This window comes from Parambassis ranga, chromosome 8, assembly GCF_900634625.1.
Source record: "Parambassis ranga chromosome 8, fParRan2.1, whole genome shotgun sequence".
Lineage (NCBI taxonomy): Eukaryota > Metazoa > Chordata > Actinopteri > Ambassidae > Parambassis > Parambassis ranga.
The window spans coordinates 5710081-5732572 of record NC_041029.1 but is presented as its reverse complement, the minus strand read 5'-3'; the positions used below and the strand labels follow the sequence as shown (position 1 = coordinate 5732572).

Sequence of the window (22492 nt, the reverse complement as noted above, 5' to 3'; positions counted from 1 at the left end):
ACTCAGACTTGTCCAACAGTAATTAACATTTAGCATGAGACCACACCCCCCTGCGCAGTGCTAATGAAACCTGCTTTAGTCATGGTTACTCTGCTGCTCACAACAAAAATCAGACATGATCCTGACGTCCTTCTTCAGGCTCTACTTTCTCTACATAAACTCACAATGCTGATGTGATGCTTTAACTTTCTTTTAAATAGAACGTATATTTATATCTACCTCAAACCTACAATCCAGCATGAACTGGAGTGAAGTGTGAGACAGAAAGGCACACAGGTTTGTGGAGGATCCTCCCTCCCCCCAGCTGGTATGTCGTCTAACAGGTTCTCTAATGTGACGTTTTTAAGGACACCAGCACAACAGTTTTCTGGCCCGGCGGCTTTAACATTAAACTCAGGATCAGGAAGTGCCTGTGTTCTCAGCACCCCACTGAAAATACAGCTCGACAGGTGGATCAGATTGAAGTGAAGTGGGGGCACCGGTCAGGTGAGTGGCCTCCTCAGCGTAATCCAATAGAATTGTTGGAGTGATTTTCACAGAAACTCTCCCTTGTCGTCTGCGTAGTTTGGTTGTTTCAATGGCAGGCTCGTCAGCGGTGTGGATCACTCTGTTGCCCTTGCTGCAGCTGACCCACTGCTCTGTCATCTACAGACATGTTCCAGGTAAGCCACACCTCTGCTCACTCCAGCTATACACTCACCAAAGAAGAAACTGCCATAGTCTGACCTGTGGATTATTCCTGGAAACTCATATTGTGGAGATATGAGAGGAAAACTGAACCATTTTTCTCTGACGGTAATGATTGATCTCTGTGTGGCTGATGTATTCAAGATAACACTGAAATGTACAGAGAAGAGTTGGCTAAACAAATTGCAGTAGTCAGTGTCTTAAAGGTGCGATTTGTAGAACCCGTTAGCAGTAGTTTGGTTATTAACTGGACTTCCTGTTATTTGGACAGCACAGGAATCACAGTGTTTGTGTTTATTCTCTTAGAAATCCTCCAAAAATCAATGCATGTGATCAGCTGATTGACCTCAGCTGTTATCAGCGACCAGGTGATGGGCTGTCGGAAGCAAAGGATTTAGAAAGCAGCTGGTTTAATACCACGCTCCTGTGGTCATTCACTGAGAAATTCAGCCGTCGTTTACTGTTTGATTTATTGATTAGCTGTCTGTCAACATGATTGACAGCAAGTTAGAATAATAGACTGTATAAAAGAGAAAACTTGCTGCTTCCTCTCATGATGGACTGAAGGCAGGGCAGGCGTTACATTGACTCACCATCATTTGCATCTGTGATGCAAAGATAAAGGCTGGTGTTAGCTGGTTAGCATGCTAAGATATCTACTACGCAGAAATACTGTAGGTAGCTTCCCATTTCTTCTCATTTTAAATATATAAACTGTAAACTGTGCCTCTAAATGTGTGACCCTAAGTCGCAGACTTCAACACAGGTATTCATAGTGCAATATATTATGTCAGCATGCACATCACTCAGCCAGATGGTACCTTATGGTGAAGTTCAAGGAGGGTCTGTTCTCAGGCACAGTGTTGTAGTTGTATTTTCTGCCTCCTGCAGGACAGCCTGTGGTGGTGGATGAGGAGACGGCGGCGTCCTTCCTGTCCCGCTCACTGCTCTACAACAGTTGGGACTTTGAGCTGGTTACGCCTGGCGATCTGGAGAGAGAGTGCAAGGAAGAGCTGTGCAGCTACGAGGAGGCCAGAGAAATATTTGAGGATGACTCTCTGACGGTAATGGCACTGATAGTGACTTTGGTTACACCTGTGTGTGAATGTCGCAGAGTGGATAAAACTCATTTAAAGTATTGTTTACTTGCAGAATTATTGCCCCAAAAAACATACTTAATATTTATGATAGATGTACAAAGCTGTTGCTTAGCAGTGAACCAATAAAATCTCATGTTTTCCTTCATTTGTAGGCAGCATTTTGGGACAAATACAGCCATCAAGGTAACACTTTCAAACATTTGTTTTTGTACTCTACGCCTTGGCAACTTTGTCAAAATGTTTATCTATCAGATTATCTTCAAAATGAGAAAAATAGTCATGATTGGACTTTTGTGTCTTTGAAGAGAATGTGCCCAGAGTGGATGTGTCAGGTCTGGTAGCAGGGATTCTGGCTTTTTTAGTCATTGCTGTTATTGCCACTGTGCTGGGAATCTACTGTTACAAAGCCAAGAAGAAGGGTGGACGGAGGTCGGCCCAGTAAGTGCTCAGGATGTGTGACAATCTAACATCCTTCATCTCTTGTAAAACATCTTTTTTTTAAAAAAAAAAACTAAAAAATTAAACATATAATATACTGTGCCTGTTTGTTATGTTACCTCCAGAGCTCCGGTGAGAATGGCAGCAGACGGGCGACCAGCCCCAGAGACAGTGCCCCTTTCTGGGATCCCTGGCGCCGGTCTACCTAGCTACAATGAGGCCCTGACTCGCAGTGGGCAGCATGATGCCCCACCTCCACCTTATTCAGGGTACATATATGTTCTACTACTACTTTTTTTAATTCACTCTTTACATATCTACAGCCCTGTCTGAAGCTTGACCCGTTTTCTGGCCATAAAATCATTGACTGTGCAATGATCTTCCTCTCTTTCACCACAGGGGGGCGCCGTCAGAGCCTGCGAATCCAGGAGACAACGAATGAGAGCCTCTTCATTAAGCCTTGATGGGCACCGGTGGATTGAGTGAACTTTTAAATATTGCCCTTTCATTTGTTTTTGTTTTGTTTTGAAATAAATTGTATTTATGAGTGACGTTTTAAAACACCTTCCCACAGAAAGGACTGCTACTGAAAATATGATCTGCCATATTGGGTAAATAGTGGTCTGTCCACTACAGATGTGGGGATGCATCTCAGGGTGGGGTTTTAATATTTGTTGGCTGCACTGTACACCCAGGAATATTGGGTCTTCTGGTATGTTTTATATAATAAATTACATAACAATGACACAGGTCTGGAATCATGTCTTATAAGTTGTGAAGAACACTCAGGGGGGATGTCAGCACATCCTTCTGTACATGTGTGTAGTTTATCACAGAGATGCAGAAACAGATCTGTTCTACAAAGCAACAACACACAGCGTGCATGACAAAAAAATTGTTTTGTGTGTGAGAGAGAGAGAGAGAGAGAGAGAGAGAGATGGAGGATGAACGCCAGCCCAGTCATTCCTCTTAAAAATGGCGTCTTGTGAACAAAATGAGCGGAAATATGTTCTGGTGTGCAGCAGCAGCAGCAGCAGCAGAGCAGCTGTCGGCTCTGGATCAATGTGAATGTTTCTTGGCTTATTAAAGCTGCTGCTAAAGAACGTGGCCCATCAGCTTAACACGGGAGACAATAGACAGTGAAATATATGAGGAGAGGAGGGAGGAGGTGCTCCTGGCTGATGTGACCCCCCCCCCTCCCTCCTCCTCTTCTCCCCTCCCTCCCTCCCTCCTCCTCCCCCCTCCTCCTCCTCCTCTCACTCCTTCTCCTCCCCATTCCTCCCAGTCTACAGGCTCGTCAAGCTGAGAAATAAACAGAATCGAGCGCTATAGAGGAGAAGACATTCCTCCCTCCCCTCCCCCTCACTATCTGTCCATCTTCATCCAGTCCTTTCTTTCATGGAGAGGAATTATCCCGCTGCAGGGTTCGGAGACCTAGGGGCTGGGACGGGATGGAGTTACGACAGATCGGCCAAAGCAAGGTAAGCTCTAAGAGCATGGGAACACATATGCTCCAATCTGGGGTTGCAGCGATGAGCTTAACTGGCTCTAACAATGCCATGGCACATAGCGCTGCCTGCGCCTCTGCATTCAGCCAGGCTGCATATGGTACTGCTCCACGGCCACCAGTCTCAGGTACAGCCCGCCGTATTGTCATTCGGGGGAGGGGAGGGTAGGGGGCTGTCTCTAACTAAAATGCATGGAATGCGATGGAAGGTTAATAGTGATACGGAGGAGAGGGGAGAAACGAATTGTGTGTACGTGTTTGGGGGGGATGGGTTTGCTGGAAGCTTGTGTGTGTGTGTGTGTGGTTATTTTCACATAAAAATCAAAAGAGTACATCCAGAGCTGCATTGTCTCCGCTGCAGCTTTTGTCTTAAAAAAAAAATACTTAACATGACAGCTTCTTACTCGCAGGTTGAATGGCAACGTTGATGGCTACAGTGCTAATTGGCTGCAAGTCAAAGCAGCACAGATGTACTGCGAAGAGATTTAAAAAAAAGAAGAAGAAAAGGAAACGTGTGTGTAAACGACGTGTGCCTGTGTTATTTATCCATCCTGCATTTAAAGATGGAGAAACTAAAAGCCATTATACGGCAACAACAGCTGGATTTCCCCACAAAATGTCTGTCTCTGAATGAACTTGTTGGACTGTGACGCTATTAGTAAACAGTACTTTACAATAATATCACGTGACTGGCGAACGTGCCCTAAATGTCACCGTAATAAACGACAGCTAATTAGCGACCTTAAGCTAACGCTAGCCGATAATATGAGGTAGGTTTTTTTTTTAGTTCAGACCGTTGTAACATTCGGCATTATTCCGTGTGTGACAGTGAATGCATCAGCAGCTGCAGTTTCCCCCCTCGTGTTCCCATCAAACTGGCAAAAACGTTAGCAAACAGGCTAATTATCCACGAAGACAAGGTAACGCCGTCTCATACACGCAAGCTACCGTGAAAAATTCAACTCCGTGTCCTTGTAGCTACTGTTAATACACAGCAGACAGGGTGGGTTTTCTCTTATACGCGAGTGTTGTTGTTGTGTGCGAAAACGAAGCGCGGCCTCCAGTCATGCTAAAGTTAGCAAGCTCCTATTAGCTTTGCTCCACGTTAGCGGTCGCCTTGACAACCACATCAGTCTTCCGTCAGACTCCATAGATTCCATCTCTGGGAGCTCAGTGTAGCAGCCTCTCTGTCAGGAATGCTGCATTCCTATACATCAAGACATGTATTGTTTTATTCAATTTAAGTAAAACAAACAATTATATCAATATATATAAAAAATACATTTCTCCAATATGAAGTGGACTCTTTAAATGCCAGGCTTTTGTCTTGCACAAGTAAATCTGCTGGTTTTTATTGCCTTATTTCTGATCCTCCTGCTTTGGTTGACTGTGAGATGCTGTCATTAAAGTGTGCATGTCCTTGCGCTCTGTAGTACAGGGATGCTTCACCTATTGTCGCTCAGGCTGCAGTAAACTAAAGGTTAATTCACATTTTCTGAGGAGGCTGTTCTGTTGTCAGAGTTTAACTTGAGCCGCCTGCAATCACTGTAACGCCAGCTAATAAGCAATTATTATAATGATTAATTTAAAAATGATACATTTTGACTCGAAGACGAGCTGAGGAAACTGGAGGAAAACTGAGAAATGTATCTGATATAGATGAACACTATGGTAAGAATGAATATTTTAGCTAGAGCTGCATGAAGAACAGAGAGAAAAAACGGTGCATTTTCAGTGGCTTTTCATATTTGAAAACGTTGAATGTTGTCTGTACATACTGTAAATTAAGCTTTGTATTGTGTAACCATGAAGCTCTTCACTGACAGATGATCCAGCTAACACAGTCTATCAAATTACAAGTTCTTTCACATAACCAAAGAATTTACAGTGTAATAAAATGTAATTTTTATTACTTGCAGTGCATATTGTATTTATAAGCCTAGTAATTTAAAGGAAAATAACTTTTGAAATTAAAAGTCGGTGTACCCTGGGTACATTTAAAAGACAGGTCTTGTACTTGCAATTACATACACAAAGGTCCAGAGAGTACAAGCAAAGACAATACCATCCTGTAGATGTTCAATCTACAGTGCATGTATGGAATGCCTCCTCCAGGCAGACCACAGGTGGAGCGGTATGTGTAAAGACCTGCAGCTGTCTGCTTCTGCAGTGGAGTGTAATAATCTTAGTCTTGAGATCTTTTATGAGACCATTCAGGGCTGTAGTATCTTGTTTGTGACTACAGTTAGGTACCTGTGCAATCTTTTTCAATGACAGATCACTTTAACTCTTCACATAATTTCTATTTTACTGTGAGTACATAAAAGGAGACATGTAATTAGCAGCAGTGTGAAGAAACAGAAGGGTGACATCCGTAACTAGTGTATTGGCAACATTACACTAAAATATCCTCGAGTAAATCATCAGAGTTGTTTGTGATTACCTCCTCCATAACAAAAATTCAGCATGCAGAGACACAGAGCCAGTATAGGAGAGTACGAAATTACATGCAGTTCAGTGTCAGCATTTTCTCTCAGGTAGACCAGTATGAGCATTTTTGTTTACGTAGACATTTTAAGTAGTCCAGACATAGTTCTTCAGTAATGTTTACGCTCACAATCAGATCCCTGACACAAAATCAATACCCAACTTTTCTTTCTCAATCCATCTTGCTGTGTGTCTGTCAGTGAGCGCCACAGTCCATGCTTGTGCCCACTGCATAGCCAATAAATGCCCCCCCCCAAAAGGCACTTGCTCTAATTTCCTCTCAGATGCCATATTTAATTTTTACAAACCTCATTTCATTTTCTATGCATGTCCTCTGCTATGTGGATCAATAAAAGCTCCTCCTATGGTTCAGAGAGAAATAGGTATACAGTGGAGTGTTAGGTGCACCCATGACCACCAGTCATTTATACATATGGTAACACTCCATATATATATATGGCAATGTGATGCTTACAACTGAAACTACTATGAAAATCATTGCACTCCGAGATTGAAATCTCTCACCAACTGCATCCTCCATTTTGCTATCATGCTCCTTGTTGTACAATTGCAGTTATTTTGCAGTATCTTCTGCACCTCCGCTCACATCTTGCAGAAGTATAGAAATAGATAACTAACTGCCAGATACAAAGGTTTTGATCTACCCACAGTCGTTTCTGTGAGAATTAAATCTGACGTATGGTTATTAAAGTCTGTTAACGTATTGCAATGGCTGGCCCCCTGGGTCAAAGAGTCATGTTAAATCTTTAGAAGCACTGCTTGTAGGATGGCTTTGAACACAGTCAGGGAGCTTGTAAGAGATTATGTCTTTGTTGCAACTGAGCTTGGTCTATACACTCGTGCTGTGTATATCCTTCTATATAGTGTGTGTACATCATGTGGCACAGATAGGAAGCTTGTTTGTGTTCATATAGGCAGACACTCAGGGGTATTTGTTCTGCCACAAAGGTGTCAATGAGAATCTTTAACCCTCTTCTCTTTTCCATAAACCTGCAGAGATCTGAACAGGTCATTTCTGCCTAAATGTCAGGTTGGCAGTTTGAGCGACATGCAGTTGCAATAAACGGATAGGTACATGAGAGATTATAACCATGAAAGAAGTCCAGACGTCAGCGGACTTTCGAGGACCTCACACATCCAGGAGCAGAGGGAATGTGAGGACAGGGCATGCAGAAAAAAAAGAGAGGCTCTCTCTTGCTGTTGCTGTCATGAATATGTCTGAATGCAGCCACGAGGAACTTTAACATAAAAGTGCCCTTTGTCTGAATGACCTAATGTTGTTGTCGCCACAACAGACTAATGAACCCAGCATTGATATTCCACAACCGTAAGTAGATTGTTAATATGTGATTTGGAAATGTGAATTTAGTGAAGTTTCGTGTAAGTAATTGAACTTAATTTGTAAACAAATCAAGAGTCAAACCTATTAAACCTGTGTCCAACAGCCTAATGTATGGGAGCTCCAGGTCATCACACCCGGACTCAGAACTGCTCCACCGGCAAGCTTATGGCACCCCACACCCCCTCCAAGGCTATGCAACCAACCACCACCCAGGAAGCGCAAGACAGGGTGGAGCCTGGGGAGCCCCTGGACGCACGTTGGGTTTGTATATCTGTATAAATCTCAGATTGAGTCTCATGTTTTCTGTGCATGTAATTTCTTATATACACACCGCAACTGTTGTTTTGTCTCGGTGTGATACCTGTTTGTAGTATTCTTTTTTTGAACTCCTCCAGTGTGTCTGTTAATTGCACTCAATTACAGCCTTCGATTTACAGTTTAATTTTGTTGTATGATTCATGTAACTATTCGGATGCTGGTAGCACTTAAATTTGGCTACAGTAAAGGGAAAAAACAAGCCTGTGAGGAATGAGGGAGTAACAATAGTGCATGTTAGAGGAAAGGAGAAAAATAAATTATGCTCTGGGATGCAGTGCTGGAAAACAGAACAACAGCGAGTGTTTTACTGGACTAATTGTATAATGTATGACATTATTTATATAAATTAGTTTTTTTTTGTTGGCAGGCCTGTCAGGGCTGTTTGACTCCAGCCTCCATCATGCGAGTCCTTCAGGGCCCGACCCCTCCGTGATGAACCTGATTTCCGCTCTGGAGTCTCGGGGTCCGCAGCCCACGGCTGCCTCCTCCCTCCTCTCTCAGTTTCGCACCCCTTCTTGGCAGACTGGTGAGTGTCAGCCTGTTATGGAAGCGTGACACGTAGGGGGGGAAAGGCTCACTGACACTAGTACTAATTGAAATGATAATATTGATAAATAAATCATTTTCAGAATGACTTGCATTCATTGACCAACACTGTCTTATTTAATGTTGTGTCCTGTAGCAATGCATACACCAGCCCCAGCGGAGCTCTTTATTTCAGGAGCTCTTCCAGGTTCCAGCTCATTCCCCTCCTCCTCAGCCCTCTCTGCATACCAGCACCCTGGCTCCTTTTCCGGAAGATCATTCACTCCCTCGCTATCCCTGCAGGACGTGCCTACATTTAGTCCAACCTCCAATGGTCTGCTGTCCCCTCATGATCCCCTGCTGCACATCAAAACACCCTCCCAATCCAGCTTGGGCTTTGATCGCTTGCTGTCTTCCCAGAGTGCCAACTACCGGGGCTCCCAGGAGCCTCCAGCTCCCTCACAGACCCAAGCCCCTTCCTCCTCCTCCAGCTGCCACCTGCCTCCTACCCAGTTTAACCTGTTGTCCTCCCAGCTCCACAACCAGTCCTCTCAGCTATATAATGCGTCCATGTTCTCTTCCACACCAGCCCTGCCACCTGCGGTGCCTCCTCAACCTCCTCCAGAGAGGGCGGTTTCCAGGCAGGACAGTGTGATCAAGCATTACCAACGTTCATCCACAGCCCAACCTACAGCCCTACAGCAGTATTCCAGCTGTGGTGGATCATCTGGCTACCAGCAGATAGTCAGCCACCACAGGCATGCAGGAGTGTCCTGCAGTCCCTTGGGAGAACAGAGCCCGTCCTCTGACCCCAAACCTTCACCACAGATGGAGCCACAAACGTATCAACCTATAATCCAAACGCCCTACACATCATCATCCTCCAGTTCTTCAGCTCCTTCATCTGCAAGTAAGGGAACCAAGAGCTCCAGCTCCACAAGCGGCTACTCCTCTTCGAGTTCAGCATCATCCTCTTCCCGTACCCCACATACTCCCCCATCAGCCTCCTCTGCCTCATCCTCATCTTCCTCTAGCTCCAAGACAAGCACCAGCTCCCTGCCTGCTCCCTCCCGTCAACAGCCTCCACCTCAGCCAGCACCGGCACCACCTCCTATACCAGTGGTGCCATCCACCCTTGCTCAACAGCCAGCAGGCAAGCAATGCCTGTCCACCTATGGGTCGCAGTCTGTGGCCAAATCTAGCTCTGGACTACCAGATCAGACCCCTCCCCAGCAACATGCCCAGTCCTACTCTCCCAGCCAACCTCCATCTGCACACATGGCCCAGCCTTATGGAGGTTTTAGTTCACCTCATGCCCAGGACCTGAGCTCTGGACCAGGAAGTGCTGGGGGAAAAGCTTTCACTGGTATAGGCTCAGGAGGGCGCTCATTCTCTGCAGAGATAGTCTTTGAGGACACAAGTTTTGGCTCAGCGTCTCTCAGGAGAGCAGCCAGTCCTTCATTAGGATACGGAAATGGATCAGCAGGTAGTGTACCTGTATCAGGAGGGCCTGCACTTGGGAGTGGAGTTGGATCTGCTGGATCAGGCAGCGGTACTGCTAGTGGTAGTAATGGAGGAAGCAGCTCTTACCACCTGTCTGAGTCTAGTACATCACCCTCTGTTAATTCTGCTATCAGTCGCCCTGGATTGCATTCTCCCGCTGCAGCTCGTCCTGCACAGTCCCCTGGAGGCTCCAAATACTTATCTTCCATCCTGTCTCCTCCTTTTATGTCCTCACCACAAGGTTACCCAGATACACGACAAAGCCAGAGCCAGTCGTACCACTCAACACCTCCAAAGCCAAAAACAGTGACAAACATGATGGGCGTTGAGCAGTCCCAAGATGAGGAAGAAGATGATGATGATTTCCTCATCCACCACTTACTACATGGCCAGAGCTCAACTCCCCATCCTTCCCAGCACCACCCGCATCGTCAGCAGTTACCCCAGCCGCCACTCCCACAGGCTCGGGATGGGGAAGTCAAAGGGGGGAGCTATGACATGAGTAAGATGTCAGAGGAGCGTTACCACCTTCAGAGTGTCATTCGTACCAATAACAACACCAGCAGTTCAGGTCCTGGATCAGCAATCACTGACACAACAAGTAGCTTGAACAGACCATTAGAAATACCACAAAAGAAACAGACCAAGTCTGAGTTAACTGTATCAAAATCCACCGCTGGCGGGGTCACCGATTCTCTTTCCCATTCTCATACTACCCACTCACATCAACAACAGCACGAGTCCCTGGGGTCTGTGGTCCACTATGGAAGAGGGGACCCTTATGCGCAGCACCCACACTCCCAACATCCTCATCACACTTCACATGTGTCCTCACACGGTCAGCACTCCCAGATCTCCCAGCACTCACGGCACACTCAACATACACAGCACTCTCAACATTCCCAGCATAGCCTTCCCAATTCTCACTCGCACAGCCACCCTCATATGGAGCTGAAAAAACCATCAGATGCAGGTGACAATGCATATATGTGTAACACACCAGATGTGCAGCAGGCTCGGCAAAGCCAGGTCCCTCTCTCGCTGATGGATTCATCACCTGACCCACCTCAGCAATCTCACATGCTGCAGTCTGTCCTTTCTCACACTACCCGCACCAAGATGGACCCTCAGCAAGTGACTCCACAGCAGCAGCAGCAACAGCAACAGCAGCCACAGCATCCTTTGAGCCAGCAGGCCATGATGGGTTCTGGAGGCTCAGTGCCTGCTGGAGTAGAATCCCACCCACAGAACCAGTCCTCACAGCTGCAACTCCAGCTCCAGTCCCAGGGTATAGATGCCCACTATGGCCTTGGGACCCAGACAAGAGATCAAACCAGAGCCAGTCAAAGCTCAATGTCCCCATTAGATATGCTAGACCAGTCTCTATCCCGGACCAACAGCAGAGACAGTGGAGGAGCTATGGACAGATCTGGAGTTGGGGTTGCTATTACAGGAGGTGAAGGAGTTAGTGGAGATAGGCACAGACAGCAGCATAGACTTACACCCCACCCCCAACAAACAGCCTCAGATCTCCATGACTTTCTTGCTGAACCAGATTTGGGTTTATCCACCCCTTCACATATGCACCACCTCAACCAGCCTCAGAACCACACCCACACCCATCCCCTCCACCAACAGCAAGCACACTCTCACCATCAGCTGTCACACACTCAGCTAGCACACCCACACTCCCACCAGATGGCAGCAAATATGGGGACTCCCCAACAGCAGCAGCAGCAGCAACCCCAACCAAGAGAGCCGGAAACGCATATGTCACACTCCCAGTTAGACCAACTGAAACAGCACCAGTTTGACACAGTGAGCTCAGTTGATAAAGTGGGGCAGAATCAAGCTCAGCAGCAGCAGCGCTTTGCACCTCTGTCATCCATCTGCTTTCCAGACTCTCTCTTACCTGATGAAGATCGCTCTTTCTTTCCTGAGATGGAGGACATGTTCTGTTCCGCTGAATATAAGTCAAGCTGTGCTGGAGATTCTGGGGCAGGACAGGCCACTCAAGAGAGCCTTAGCCAGGCTCATGGGCAAGAGGGTATGGAGGCGTTAAAACCCGGAGGTGCTGGAGAAGGATATGACATGGTTGGTCACCACAGCGATCAGAACTATGGACAATACTGCCACAGCCTCCCAGGAACAGGAAATGGCAGTCTGCACTTAGACCTGGACTCTCTAAAGACCCACGAGCTCCCTTCCACTGTGAATACTGACCAGCTTGGCCTCATCCAGTCCCAGACTCCCACTATGGGAATGGGTTCAGCAACTCAAGGAGATGGGTCAGTCAACAAGATGATGGGAGCTGTGGGAGTGGGTGGAGGTTCCAACACCACCGGGCTGACCTCACCTATCTTTTGTTCCTCTCGACCTAAGAAACTGCTGAAGACCAGCTCTTTCCACTTGCTCAAGCAGCGGCGCGAGCCACAACCTCAAACAAAGAAAAATTATGCGCAGGAGTATGAATTTGAGGACGATGAAGATAAAGCTGACGGTCCAGCAGATATTCGCCTCAACAGTCGGCGACTCCCTGACCTACTGCCGGATTTGGTGTCTAGTTGTAGGAAGGCAGGTGGAGCATCAGGGGTGAGTGGGCTTATTCCACTCATGGGTGATGTGGACTTCTGCCACCCTTCCAGCTACTCCTCCCTTGGACACCCTCCACAACTCCTTCCTCACGATGGCCCTAAGAAAAGAGGCAGGAAACCAACCAAACCAAAACGAGAAGGTCCTCCTCGCCCGCGAGGGAGACCACGCATACGTCCACTTCCTGAGCCCCCATACTGCAGAGGACTCATGGGACCAGTGCCTGGAGAGACACGGAGGGGGCGTGGTCGTGGTCGAGGGCGAGGCAGGAGGGATGAAGGGCTGGTGGAAACTCATCGAGATATGAACAAAGCACAAAGTATGTCACCGTATCAGCAGCAACAGCATCGACAGCAACAGTACAGCCAACAGCAGCACCACAGCCAGCAGGCTGACCTCCACCAAGGACCACACCAGCAGCCACAGCAGCATCACCTGCATCATCATCAGCAGCAGCAACAGCAGCATGTGTCCTGCTCTCACCACCAAATGCATCATCAGCAGCAGCCCCAGCAGGATCCAATCAGACCTATCAAGGTAATGAGTGATAGAATGTGGACACATAGAATCGGTCACTACAGAAAATATAATATATGAGTGTAAATGTTGAAAATTAAATCTGCTATGTCATGCTGTCTTTCTGTTTTAGATAAAACTGCCCGTCCCTTCCATCCCTCCAGCAGAGTCTTTGTTGAGGACGGACTCGCTGTCCAGCAGTGAACCTGTTCTGTCTGATGGATCAGTGGGATCAGCACCATCGCTGGGCCTGAGTCCTGGACCCAGCAGCACTATGGACATCAACAGAAACGAGCTAAACCAGACACAAGACAGGATGATGAAGCATCAGCAGAGAGCCGGAGAGGTAAGAAAAATGCACATCATCCCTTACAAAAAAAAAAGATGCAGTAGAAACACCTGGTAGGATTCTGTTTTATCTCGTATGATTTAACACTAGGCCTAGTTAGTCTCTGCTTTGGCTGACAGTTACAGTGAGTGTCTGTCTAGTTCTGTCTGCTCATTAGTTGCAAAGCTCCTTCATTAGTTTCTTCCTGACAAAAGCCTGTCATTTTGAAAAAGATGATTTGAAATTTTTCTATCATTTCAATGTCAAGCATTCAAATATTAAAAAAGGATGGTGAGGACCTTTATACAAATTCAGTGCAGATTTTATGCAAATGTGAATGGACTGACACTGCGTGATGTGTGACCAAAGCTGAAAGTTTTCTCATAACAGGGTTGAAGTTGCTAACGTGACAGCTTGAGCATGTTTCACAGGGGAAATGACAAACATCTTGCAGAGCTGAAAAGAAGCATTGTTTGTGCAGAAATCTTAAAAAAATCTGAGTCTAATATATATTTATCTTAACAATGGATATTTTTTAAAAGAACTGTGACTACTGCCTATTTAATGTAGCACATACAGCAGATCTGTAGGTTGTAAGATCAAGTGAAGGACCTTTAACGAGCAGAGCAACAAGTCCTTAAGGTCTAAACATTAAAATGACCTCATTAGACTGTACCATGTATGATGAGCATCACCGAACCAAATGTCTCCTGTCTTTAGTCGGTAGACTGCAAATAATTTGGAACTCAACATTAAAAATATAGATTTTATTCAACAAAATAAAATCCCTCTCCTCATGTTTTATTGTGAATATAATATAAAGGAGGATGATAAAAAAAGAAATATATAAATATAGATAAATGTCTCCATAAATACAAGGGACATTTATTTTTGCTGCATGTATTTCTTCTCATAAAAAGACACCGTCTCTTTACATATATCATATTAAGGTGTTCTTGATATTATGCAGTAACTTCTAAGATGATCATCTGAACTAGATTATATAAGAAAAGTAAACCTTTGTAAAATCTCCCTAAAAGCAGCTTTCTCTGATGTGAACACAGATGATGGTGGACGGATGGAAGAAAGAAATTGACGATCCGTTGAATCCTGAAACCTGGGCTGCTATGCAGAAACTGTCCAATTCAGTAAGTTGCTTTATTGTACACCCTCCGCAAAAATTAGCAAAGCCAGAAGCTTCATATATAATTCATACCTCATCCATTCAAACTCATGCCTCTGGTAGAGAGGACAGTCTCTACCTTATTCACACATCAGGTGCCCATAGGCACTTAGCCAGTACCGGTGTGAAGAGGTAACATTCTGTCCGGGGGGGTTTGTGAAAACACCTGAATGTATGAAAAGATTCGCCGAAGAAACAGCAAGACAATAATTTCCATTTTTCTGTGATTTGAGGTTTGGAGAGAAGGAGGTTATAGTTGACTGACAGCCAGCTCTTTCTGACTGACAAAAGAGAGAGGAGAGAGATGCCTGTTACCAGGGCAGCTGTTGCCACAGTTACTGCATTTTTCAGCACAGGACCCATGCTGCCACCTGCTGTCTGTTCAGCTTCATTACTCATGCCTTAATGTCTAGAATCTATATTAGAAATGCCTCCTTTGCACGTTTCTTTCCTCACACTTTTGGGGTTATTTTTTTAAAGAGTTGTAAAACGGTTAAAGAGTTAAATGACTGCATGTTTTATAATGTTCATCGTTCTACAAACGACTCAATTTCTTTTTGTCGTTCATATTTTCAGATCATAAATATACTACATTTTTGTTTATTTGCAAGGAGATATATGAACATTTTCACACAAATAAAGCGCTTATCATCCATATTTAAACAGTCACAAAGGACTAGAGTCTGACCGACAGTAGTTGGCGCTTGGTGAGAAGCAATTGTCAACCTTGAACAGGTTGCTAGTCAGTCACAGTGCTGAAAGTCAGACAGCCATTCACAGCTGAGCTCTGGACAATCTTGCTGTGAGGTGACACTGCAAACCCTTTGTCAACTATGAAGAAGCTTTTGAGTAAAAATGCTTCAAATTGCCAGGTGCAGGCTGAAAGGAACCACAGTTTTTATGTTAGTGTGAAAGTAAAATTAATATTTTAAGGCTTGACCTGACAAAAAAAAGACAATTTTGATGGCGTTTGAATATTTTAGTTTTTACTTACTTTTACAGAGCAAATCTGTCAGTCTTTCATGCTTTGTCTTTTCAGGAACTCAAATGGAGAAACACAGGAAAATGTGTGCATTTTAACCTGTGTTTTATTAAAGTGGGACATACTCACTGCTTTCCCTGATCAGTAGCTCACAATAGAAACATTGTTTGAACAAAAACAACACCTCTATTTATTTGTAGTAAAGCAGCACATCCAAACAAGTCATTCTCTGGACTGGAGAAATAAAATTGGTGTGTAAAGACTGTCTGCAAAGTGCAGCATCAAAAATGGATACTCTCTGTTTGTTGTACAACCAACAGGAGACCCCTGGTGGTCAAACTGAGTTCAGTGGAATCAAACTGTTACTGAAAGAACCAACAAGATGTGTAAAGTGGTGTTAGTGACACTGTAAGAGTGATAATGTAAATCAATGTTAAATGAATACACTGTTGTCATTGAGATTCTTCTTTCATGCAGGCTGATGAGAAGACATTTGACTTCAAACCTGGCTTTATGGCCTCATTTCTAGACTTCCTAAAAACCGGCAAAAAGCAGTCAGACCTTGAACCAGGACATGATGGAGGCGAGCAGGACGTTCTGAACCCCTGTTCATCTCTGAAGGGAGGCATCAGGCCCTTATCCCCACCTCCTCCGTCCTTGCCGCCAACTCCTCCACAGCAGACTGCAGGAACATTCAGCGATGGTGGGCAGGGGGAGGGAGCAGACCTGGCCCTTAGTAGCTGCTCAAGTCCCTGCAAGCCCCTGGATGAGGAGCTGAAAAGGAATCTGGAGACACTGCCGTCCTTCTCCTCTGATGAGGAGGACTCGGTCAGTAAGAACCAGGACCTGCAGAAGAGCATCTCATCCGCCATCTCCGCCCTTTACGACACACCACACTCACTGGCTGCTGCAATGGCTTCTGCAATGGTCAAGGCCCAGCCTGCCCTCTCCCCGCCAACACCACAGGAGCCATCGCTAAGCCCCCCTCTCCCTGCCATGCCTCCTCTTATCTCCAGCATGGAGAACAGAAAGGAGGAGGCACTTACATACACACAGGACGAGGATGAAGAACAAAAACTGGTGTCTCCTCATTCAAACAGAGAAAAAACTGAGGAGTCAGAGCAAGGGGAAGAGGAGGTGGAGGAAGAGGAAAGAGGAGGGGAGGCTGTAAACTATGAAGAAATAATGAGAGATCCGCAGACGATGCAGCAGGGAATCACAGAAGAGCAGCAGGAGGAGGATGAGGAGGAAGAGGAAGAGGAAATGAGATCTGAAATGCAGATGTTGGAGGTTCCTAAAGTTGAAGGTAAGGTTTGAAACCCAGCTTTAAAAATGTCATCAGTTTTGCACAAATTCAGGAATGGATGATGCGTTGAAGTTCTGGTTTAAAAGTGGGACAATTCTGTTTTTAGTTGGTCTTCCTTATAATGTCACATCTTTAATCAATCCACATACATACGATAACTATACATTCTATACAATATATGTTTCAAATAAGTACTGCTAGCTGTTCTTCTGCTTGTAAAAGAGTCTTAAATATTACATTTATGTTCTCACTGCTAAAAGAATGATGCAGGTCGCACCACTTCTGCATGTGGTTTGATGCATCAGCTCAATTGCAATTGTAAAATCAGATGAAAACAATTACACGCATCAGACTTTCCTCCTCTCACTCTGTTTTTCAGATTCTCCGTCAGCACTCGGAATTGCTCCTGCACCTCCATCCCCATCACCGTCCATCTCCCCCTCACCACCCACCTACTCCTCCCCCTCGCCCCTCCCTCTCCTCACTTTCTCCGTCCCTTCCCCGCTACCCATACAGCAGAATGAGGAAGACGCAAGTCCTCCCTGTCCTCCTTCTGAGCACCAACTGCAGCAGCAGATGCAGACCTCCTACCAGCAGCCTTCAACTGCAGGCACCTCTCCACCACCCTCCACCTCTCCTCCGGCCATCCTATCATCACCTCTCTCCAATCTTCCTCTTGGTCAGTCCGTTCCCCCTCCATCCACCACACCTCCCCCTTCCTCCTCTGATCCAGACCAGGAACCTGAAGCTGGGCAGCCTTCCCCCTGTTCACCTTCCTCTTCCTCACCATCCTCGGCATCCTCTCAGCCACCATCACCTCCAACCCCTGAGGAAGCCCCGGCTACTCAGCGTCTCACTTCCCTCCATCTGGCAAAGAAGCAGGCTGGCGCTGCCATCGCTGGGGAGAGCGAGGAGGAGGACAGCGAGAGCGGAGGCGAGGGAATCTTCCGGGAACGAGACGAGTTTGTGGTTCGCACAGAGGACATCGCAACTCTTAAGGTGAGTCACCGCACAACTCCCAGGATGCATGCTCAATAAATTATCATCCATAAATTATATATATATATACACTCTTTGCGTTACTAGATGGCGTTGCAGACGGGTCGGGAGCCCCCACCCATCTGGAGGGTGCAGAAAGCTTTACTCCAGAAATTCAGCCCAGAGATTAAAGATGGTCAGCGGCAGTTCTGTGCAACTAGTAATGTGAGTTTTCTAGGGGACACATGTTTAACACAGTCAATGCAATATTCTGGTCACACTGTGTAACTCCACTAAAACTCAGGCCATAACCTTATCAATCACTGACATTTAGGACATGCAGTACTTTGATTCTCACTCTGATCCTCTGCAGTGTTTCTATATAGATTATTAATAATGTCTCTTTCTTTAGTATTTGGGCTACTTTGGTGATGCCAAAATGCGCTACCAACGTTTATATGTGAAGTTCTTGGAGAACGTCAACAAAAAAGATTACGTCAGAGTGTGTTCTCGAAAACCGTGGCACCGAGCCGGCCTGACTCTGAGGTAAGGCCATAAACAAATGTTTTGATTGTCTCTTAGAGGAACGAGCATGACGATGAACCTGGAAAGTGCTCAAAGTCTTAGATCTTAAGACACTTTGTTTCTCTGCTGATTGACAGGCGGCAGTCACTGCCTAAACAGCTTCCTGCCATTCACAATCAAACACAACCTCGAATGGAGAGAGACGACAGGGAGAAGGAGAAACAGAAAGAGAGAGAGCTGAAGGAACAGAGAGAAAAAGAACAACGCGAGAGGGAGCACCGGGAAAAAGTGGAAAAGGAGCTTAAGGAAAGAGAGAGGAAGGAGGAGAGGGAGCAAAAAGAGAAGGAGAAACAAGAGAGGGAGAAGAAAGAGAAGGAAAAGGAGGACAGAGAGCGAAAGGAGAGGGAGCGCAGAGAAAAGGAGAAGGAAATGCAGGGGACTGAGCAGAAAGAAAGAGAGAAAAAAGAAAAGGAGCAACAAGAGAGGGAGAGAAGGGAATATGAGAGGGAGCTGAAAGAGAGGGACAGAAGGAACAGGGAACAGAGGGAGAAGGAGAAACAGGAGAGGGAGCAAAGAGAAAGGGAGAAGCAGGAGAAGGAGCAGAGAGAAAGAGAGAGGCAGGTAAGGGAGTGGAAAGAAAGGGAAAGACAGGAGAGGGAGAGAAAAGAGAGAGAGCGACAGGAGAGGGAGCAGAAAGAAAAGGAGAAACGGGAGAGGGAGCACAATGAAAGGGAGAGGCAGGAGAAAGAAAAACAGGAGAGGGAGAGAAGAGAAAAAAGAGAAAAGGAGAAACAGGAGAGGGACCGGAGAGAGAGGCAGAAGGAGAGCGATAAAGAGAGAAGAGAGAAGGAAAAACAGCGAGATCAGGAGAAAGACAAAAGAGCAGAGCGAGAGAGGAGAGATGGCGCTGTGGAGTTTACAAGACTGAAAGAGGAGAAGAGAGGAGAGAAGAAGATGGAGTGTCAGTCCAGAGGAGCTAAGACTTCGAAGGACAAGGCCGAGCCTCCGCCCAAGAAGAGGAAGAAGTGGCTGAAGGAGGTGCCCTCCTCCTCCTCGGAATCTGACTCCTCTCCACCCAGTGGTGATGAAGGTCAGCTGGTGTCTTCATGTATGTACTGTACATTTCTTCAATACAGCATGCAGGCCCTGTGTAAAGCATCTTTTCTGTGTCTCAGGCCCCCTGCGAGGAGGACTTAACAGCCGAGCCATGAGAGAAATGTTCAGGAGCTACGTGGAGATGCTGGTCAGCACAGCACTGGACCCGGATATGATCCAAGCACTGGAGGACACTGATGGTGAGCGCTCACACGGGGAAACATTGTTCCTCTGGTTATACATGTGTTTGTGGTGGAATCAGACCGGACATTCTGGATCATCTCAGAGGGAAGATAACATTAATTACACTCCACAGTCCAGCCAAGCCGCCAATGCTGCGTCGAGTTGTGTTTATCTGTAAGTTCTAATCTGAGGATTTGGTGCTCAGGACTTCAAGTATCTCAAGATATTTTCACATCTATTTGTAATACAGGCAACACGTTTAAGAGCGTGTACACAGTGATGAAAAACTACCATTTACATAACTTAAATGTAACAAAGCCTTCTGCTGCTTTAACACCTCAGATGAGCTGTACCTCCCGCCCATGAGGAAAATCGATAGCTTGCTCAGTGAACAGAAGAAGAGGCTGTTGAGGAGAGTCAGCATGAGTGCTCAGCACCAGGTAAAGCTTCACGTCACTTAGTCGCCTTAAAACTGACTCTCTGTCCATGATTGTCTTTGCATCAATCTGTTTTTTTTTCTCAACCTTTCAGGAGGCTTTGCATATATTTCCCAAAATGACAGCAGACCCTCTGGAATCCGGAGCCGTCAAAGTTCACCTTGGTGGGGAGGGTTACAACCGTAAAACCCTAAACCGCATCAAGAGGAGTATTCCTAAGCAGCAGGTGAGAAATAGTAGAAAGAAAGAGACAACAAAGCTGTTAAAGACACAGAGGCCATTGATTGTACCTGAAAACAGGAATATTTTCTTAGATCTGTTGCCAAATTCAGCAGCAAAATGGAGACACGAGCCTGTGATGAGAATACATGATGTCTGTTGTTTGTTAATGTTGTGATGTTTTCCTGTGATTCCCACCAAAACAAATGTGATCTGTGCTCCGTCACCTACCAGTTATTCTTCTGGTAGAGACAGTAGAGCAAGCTAACATTTGATTTACTGACAAAGTAGGTTTAAAAACGCTTTACTGCCAATAAAAGAGAGGATCTTCAAAAAGAATCTTTCATTCTCTTCAGGATATGAAGCTTTCGATTGAAACGTGCAGAATATACAGTCTGTATCATTCTCTGCACCACTACAAGTATCACACCTTCCTGCACTGCAAGAAGGAGGTAAGCATGGCTGCATCATTCACAAATACTTATCAAATGTTGTTCATCTATCTGGACTGCCATATTTATTATGACTGTACATGATACTCTGCTCTTAAAAGAAGTGACTAGGCCATGGCGCTGTTGTGTATGTACCTAATTTTGTTGTCTCCTGGGCAGACGGACAACATTGAGCAGGCAGCGGAGGACCCTGGCCAGGAGGAGGTGGTGCAGCAGTGCATGGCTAACCAGGGCTGGCTGGAGAGTCTCTTTAACTCCTTCATGGAGCTGCTCAGCCTCAGTGCCAAGGCGTGAAGAACGAGCGCAGCTCTCTAGACTAACACATCCACCTACAGTATTTAAGTAGATGGAGGCATCCGGAGTTTGTGAAACGCCGCAGAAACTGTACGGATGCTCGTCGTAGTGCAATGGTTCCAGTGAGAACAGCCGCCGCCGGCTAGTTTGTGGGAGGTTTACCTTTTAAAGTATTTGTTTTTATTGTCCATCTTAAAGTACCTCTTGATTTCAAGAACTGTATGGAAAAGATGGAGGGTCGTGAACAATGTGAATGTGATGGATTTTTTTTTTCCCTAAAAGTGGTCAGCACTACAAAAAGAGACGACACACAAATGCAAGCTGTCTATAAATATGTATTGATAACTATGGTTTATATAATTTATACAAGGACGTTTTTAAAAATGAACCATCCTTGTTTTTTGTTTATTTTATTTTTGAAAAATGTTACATATAAATGTGCCGCCTGCTTTTTATGCCTCTGTTGGACCAGCGGAGGTGGTCAAAGTGAGCTCAGAGTGAGGTTTAAGAGGACTATGTGATAGTCTCTCTAGTTTCTGCCTGCCTTGGTTAAAAAAAAAAAAAAAAAGCAGTTTGAGGGGAAATGTATTTAAAATGTGTTCTTTTTGTTTGTTCCTCAAAAGACAATGAGACGGAGGGTCTGACGCCGTCTTTCGTCAAAGGGGGAAAAAAAAAAATAAAGCACGACTTTCTGAAAGGAAGTGTGAGGTGATCCAAAAGCATAAATGTCAGTGTTTAATGTTTGTCATTTTTATCTGTTGTTGATTGATATTTCCCATCATTTGGCCTCTCTGAGGATAGTCTTGCAAAGCAATTTTTGTTGTTTTACTGTTGTAAATATTGTACAGCTACTTCATTCTCTAGTTCCCAGTTGCTCTTCTGTACATGAAATTCCTGTATTTGACATAATGAAATAAACTGTTCAAATGACAAACGTGATGATAAATCAACAGCTTCAAGCTCGAGTCATTTACACATTTCTGTACAAGCTGAGCTGTGATTTTTAACATTTATGATCTATTTAAGACGTTAATTACCTGTTTTTTTATTCCTTATCTCTATGCTCTACAAGCATATACGCAGAAGGGTTATTGATTGTTTGCTTCTCTTGCCTGATGATGTTTTTAAGTTCTTTTTTTTTCCAGAGATGGTGTCTGAAGTGGAGACAGCCACTGAGAGCATTGCCCTGCTGCCCAGTTACAATACCCAGGTCACAAATGGTTGCCATAGCTACTACATCCATCTGGCACTAAAAATATTCATGTTTGTAACCACGGAAACAGCCTGCATGATACAGTAAGACTGGATATCATTGGTAGAATCTCTCGGTGTGTGCGCCATCGGCTCTACTAATAGGGACACACCCACTGCTGCTCCCGCCACCTAAAAACTTTATATGAGCTTTAATGCTGGGAGAGAAATATTGATTTTTGTTTGCTTGTTTGTTTTTGCTAAAACTATTTAGATTATAGAC

The 22492-nt window shown here is 45.3% G+C and overlaps 2 protein-coding genes across 2 annotated transcripts; both read left to right on the top strand.

Moving 5' to 3' along the window:
* The first annotated feature begins 345 nt into the window (after positions 1–345).
* prrg2 (proline rich Gla (G-carboxyglutamic acid) 2) lies at positions 346–2917 on the top strand. The gene is made up of 7 exons (XM_028412482.1): positions 346–486; positions 565–662; positions 1579–1751; positions 1940–1970; positions 2093–2225; positions 2351–2494; positions 2625–2917. The coding sequence occupies exons 2-7, from the start codon at positions 578–580 to the stop codon at positions 2665–2667; spliced, it is 609 nt and encodes a 202-aa protein (XP_028268283.1). The 5' UTR covers positions 346–486; positions 565–577; the 3' UTR covers positions 2668–2917.
* A 605-nt stretch (positions 2918–3522) lies between these two features.
* Positions 3523–21883, top strand: prr12b (proline rich 12b). The gene is made up of 17 exons (XM_028412065.1): positions 3523–3706; positions 7686–7843; positions 8268–8426; positions 8583–13057; positions 13170–13382; positions 14429–14512; positions 16007–16835; positions 17215–17834; positions 17922–18038; positions 18226–18359; positions 18476–18959; positions 19029–19428; positions 19514–19633; positions 19959–20056; positions 20148–20279; positions 20629–20724; positions 20884–21883. The coding sequence occupies exons 1-17, from the start codon at positions 3624–3626 to the stop codon at positions 21016–21018; spliced, it is 8337 nt and encodes a 2778-aa protein (XP_028267866.1). The 5' UTR covers positions 3523–3623; the 3' UTR covers positions 21019–21883.
* The last annotated feature ends 609 nt before the right edge of the window (positions 21884–22492 follow it).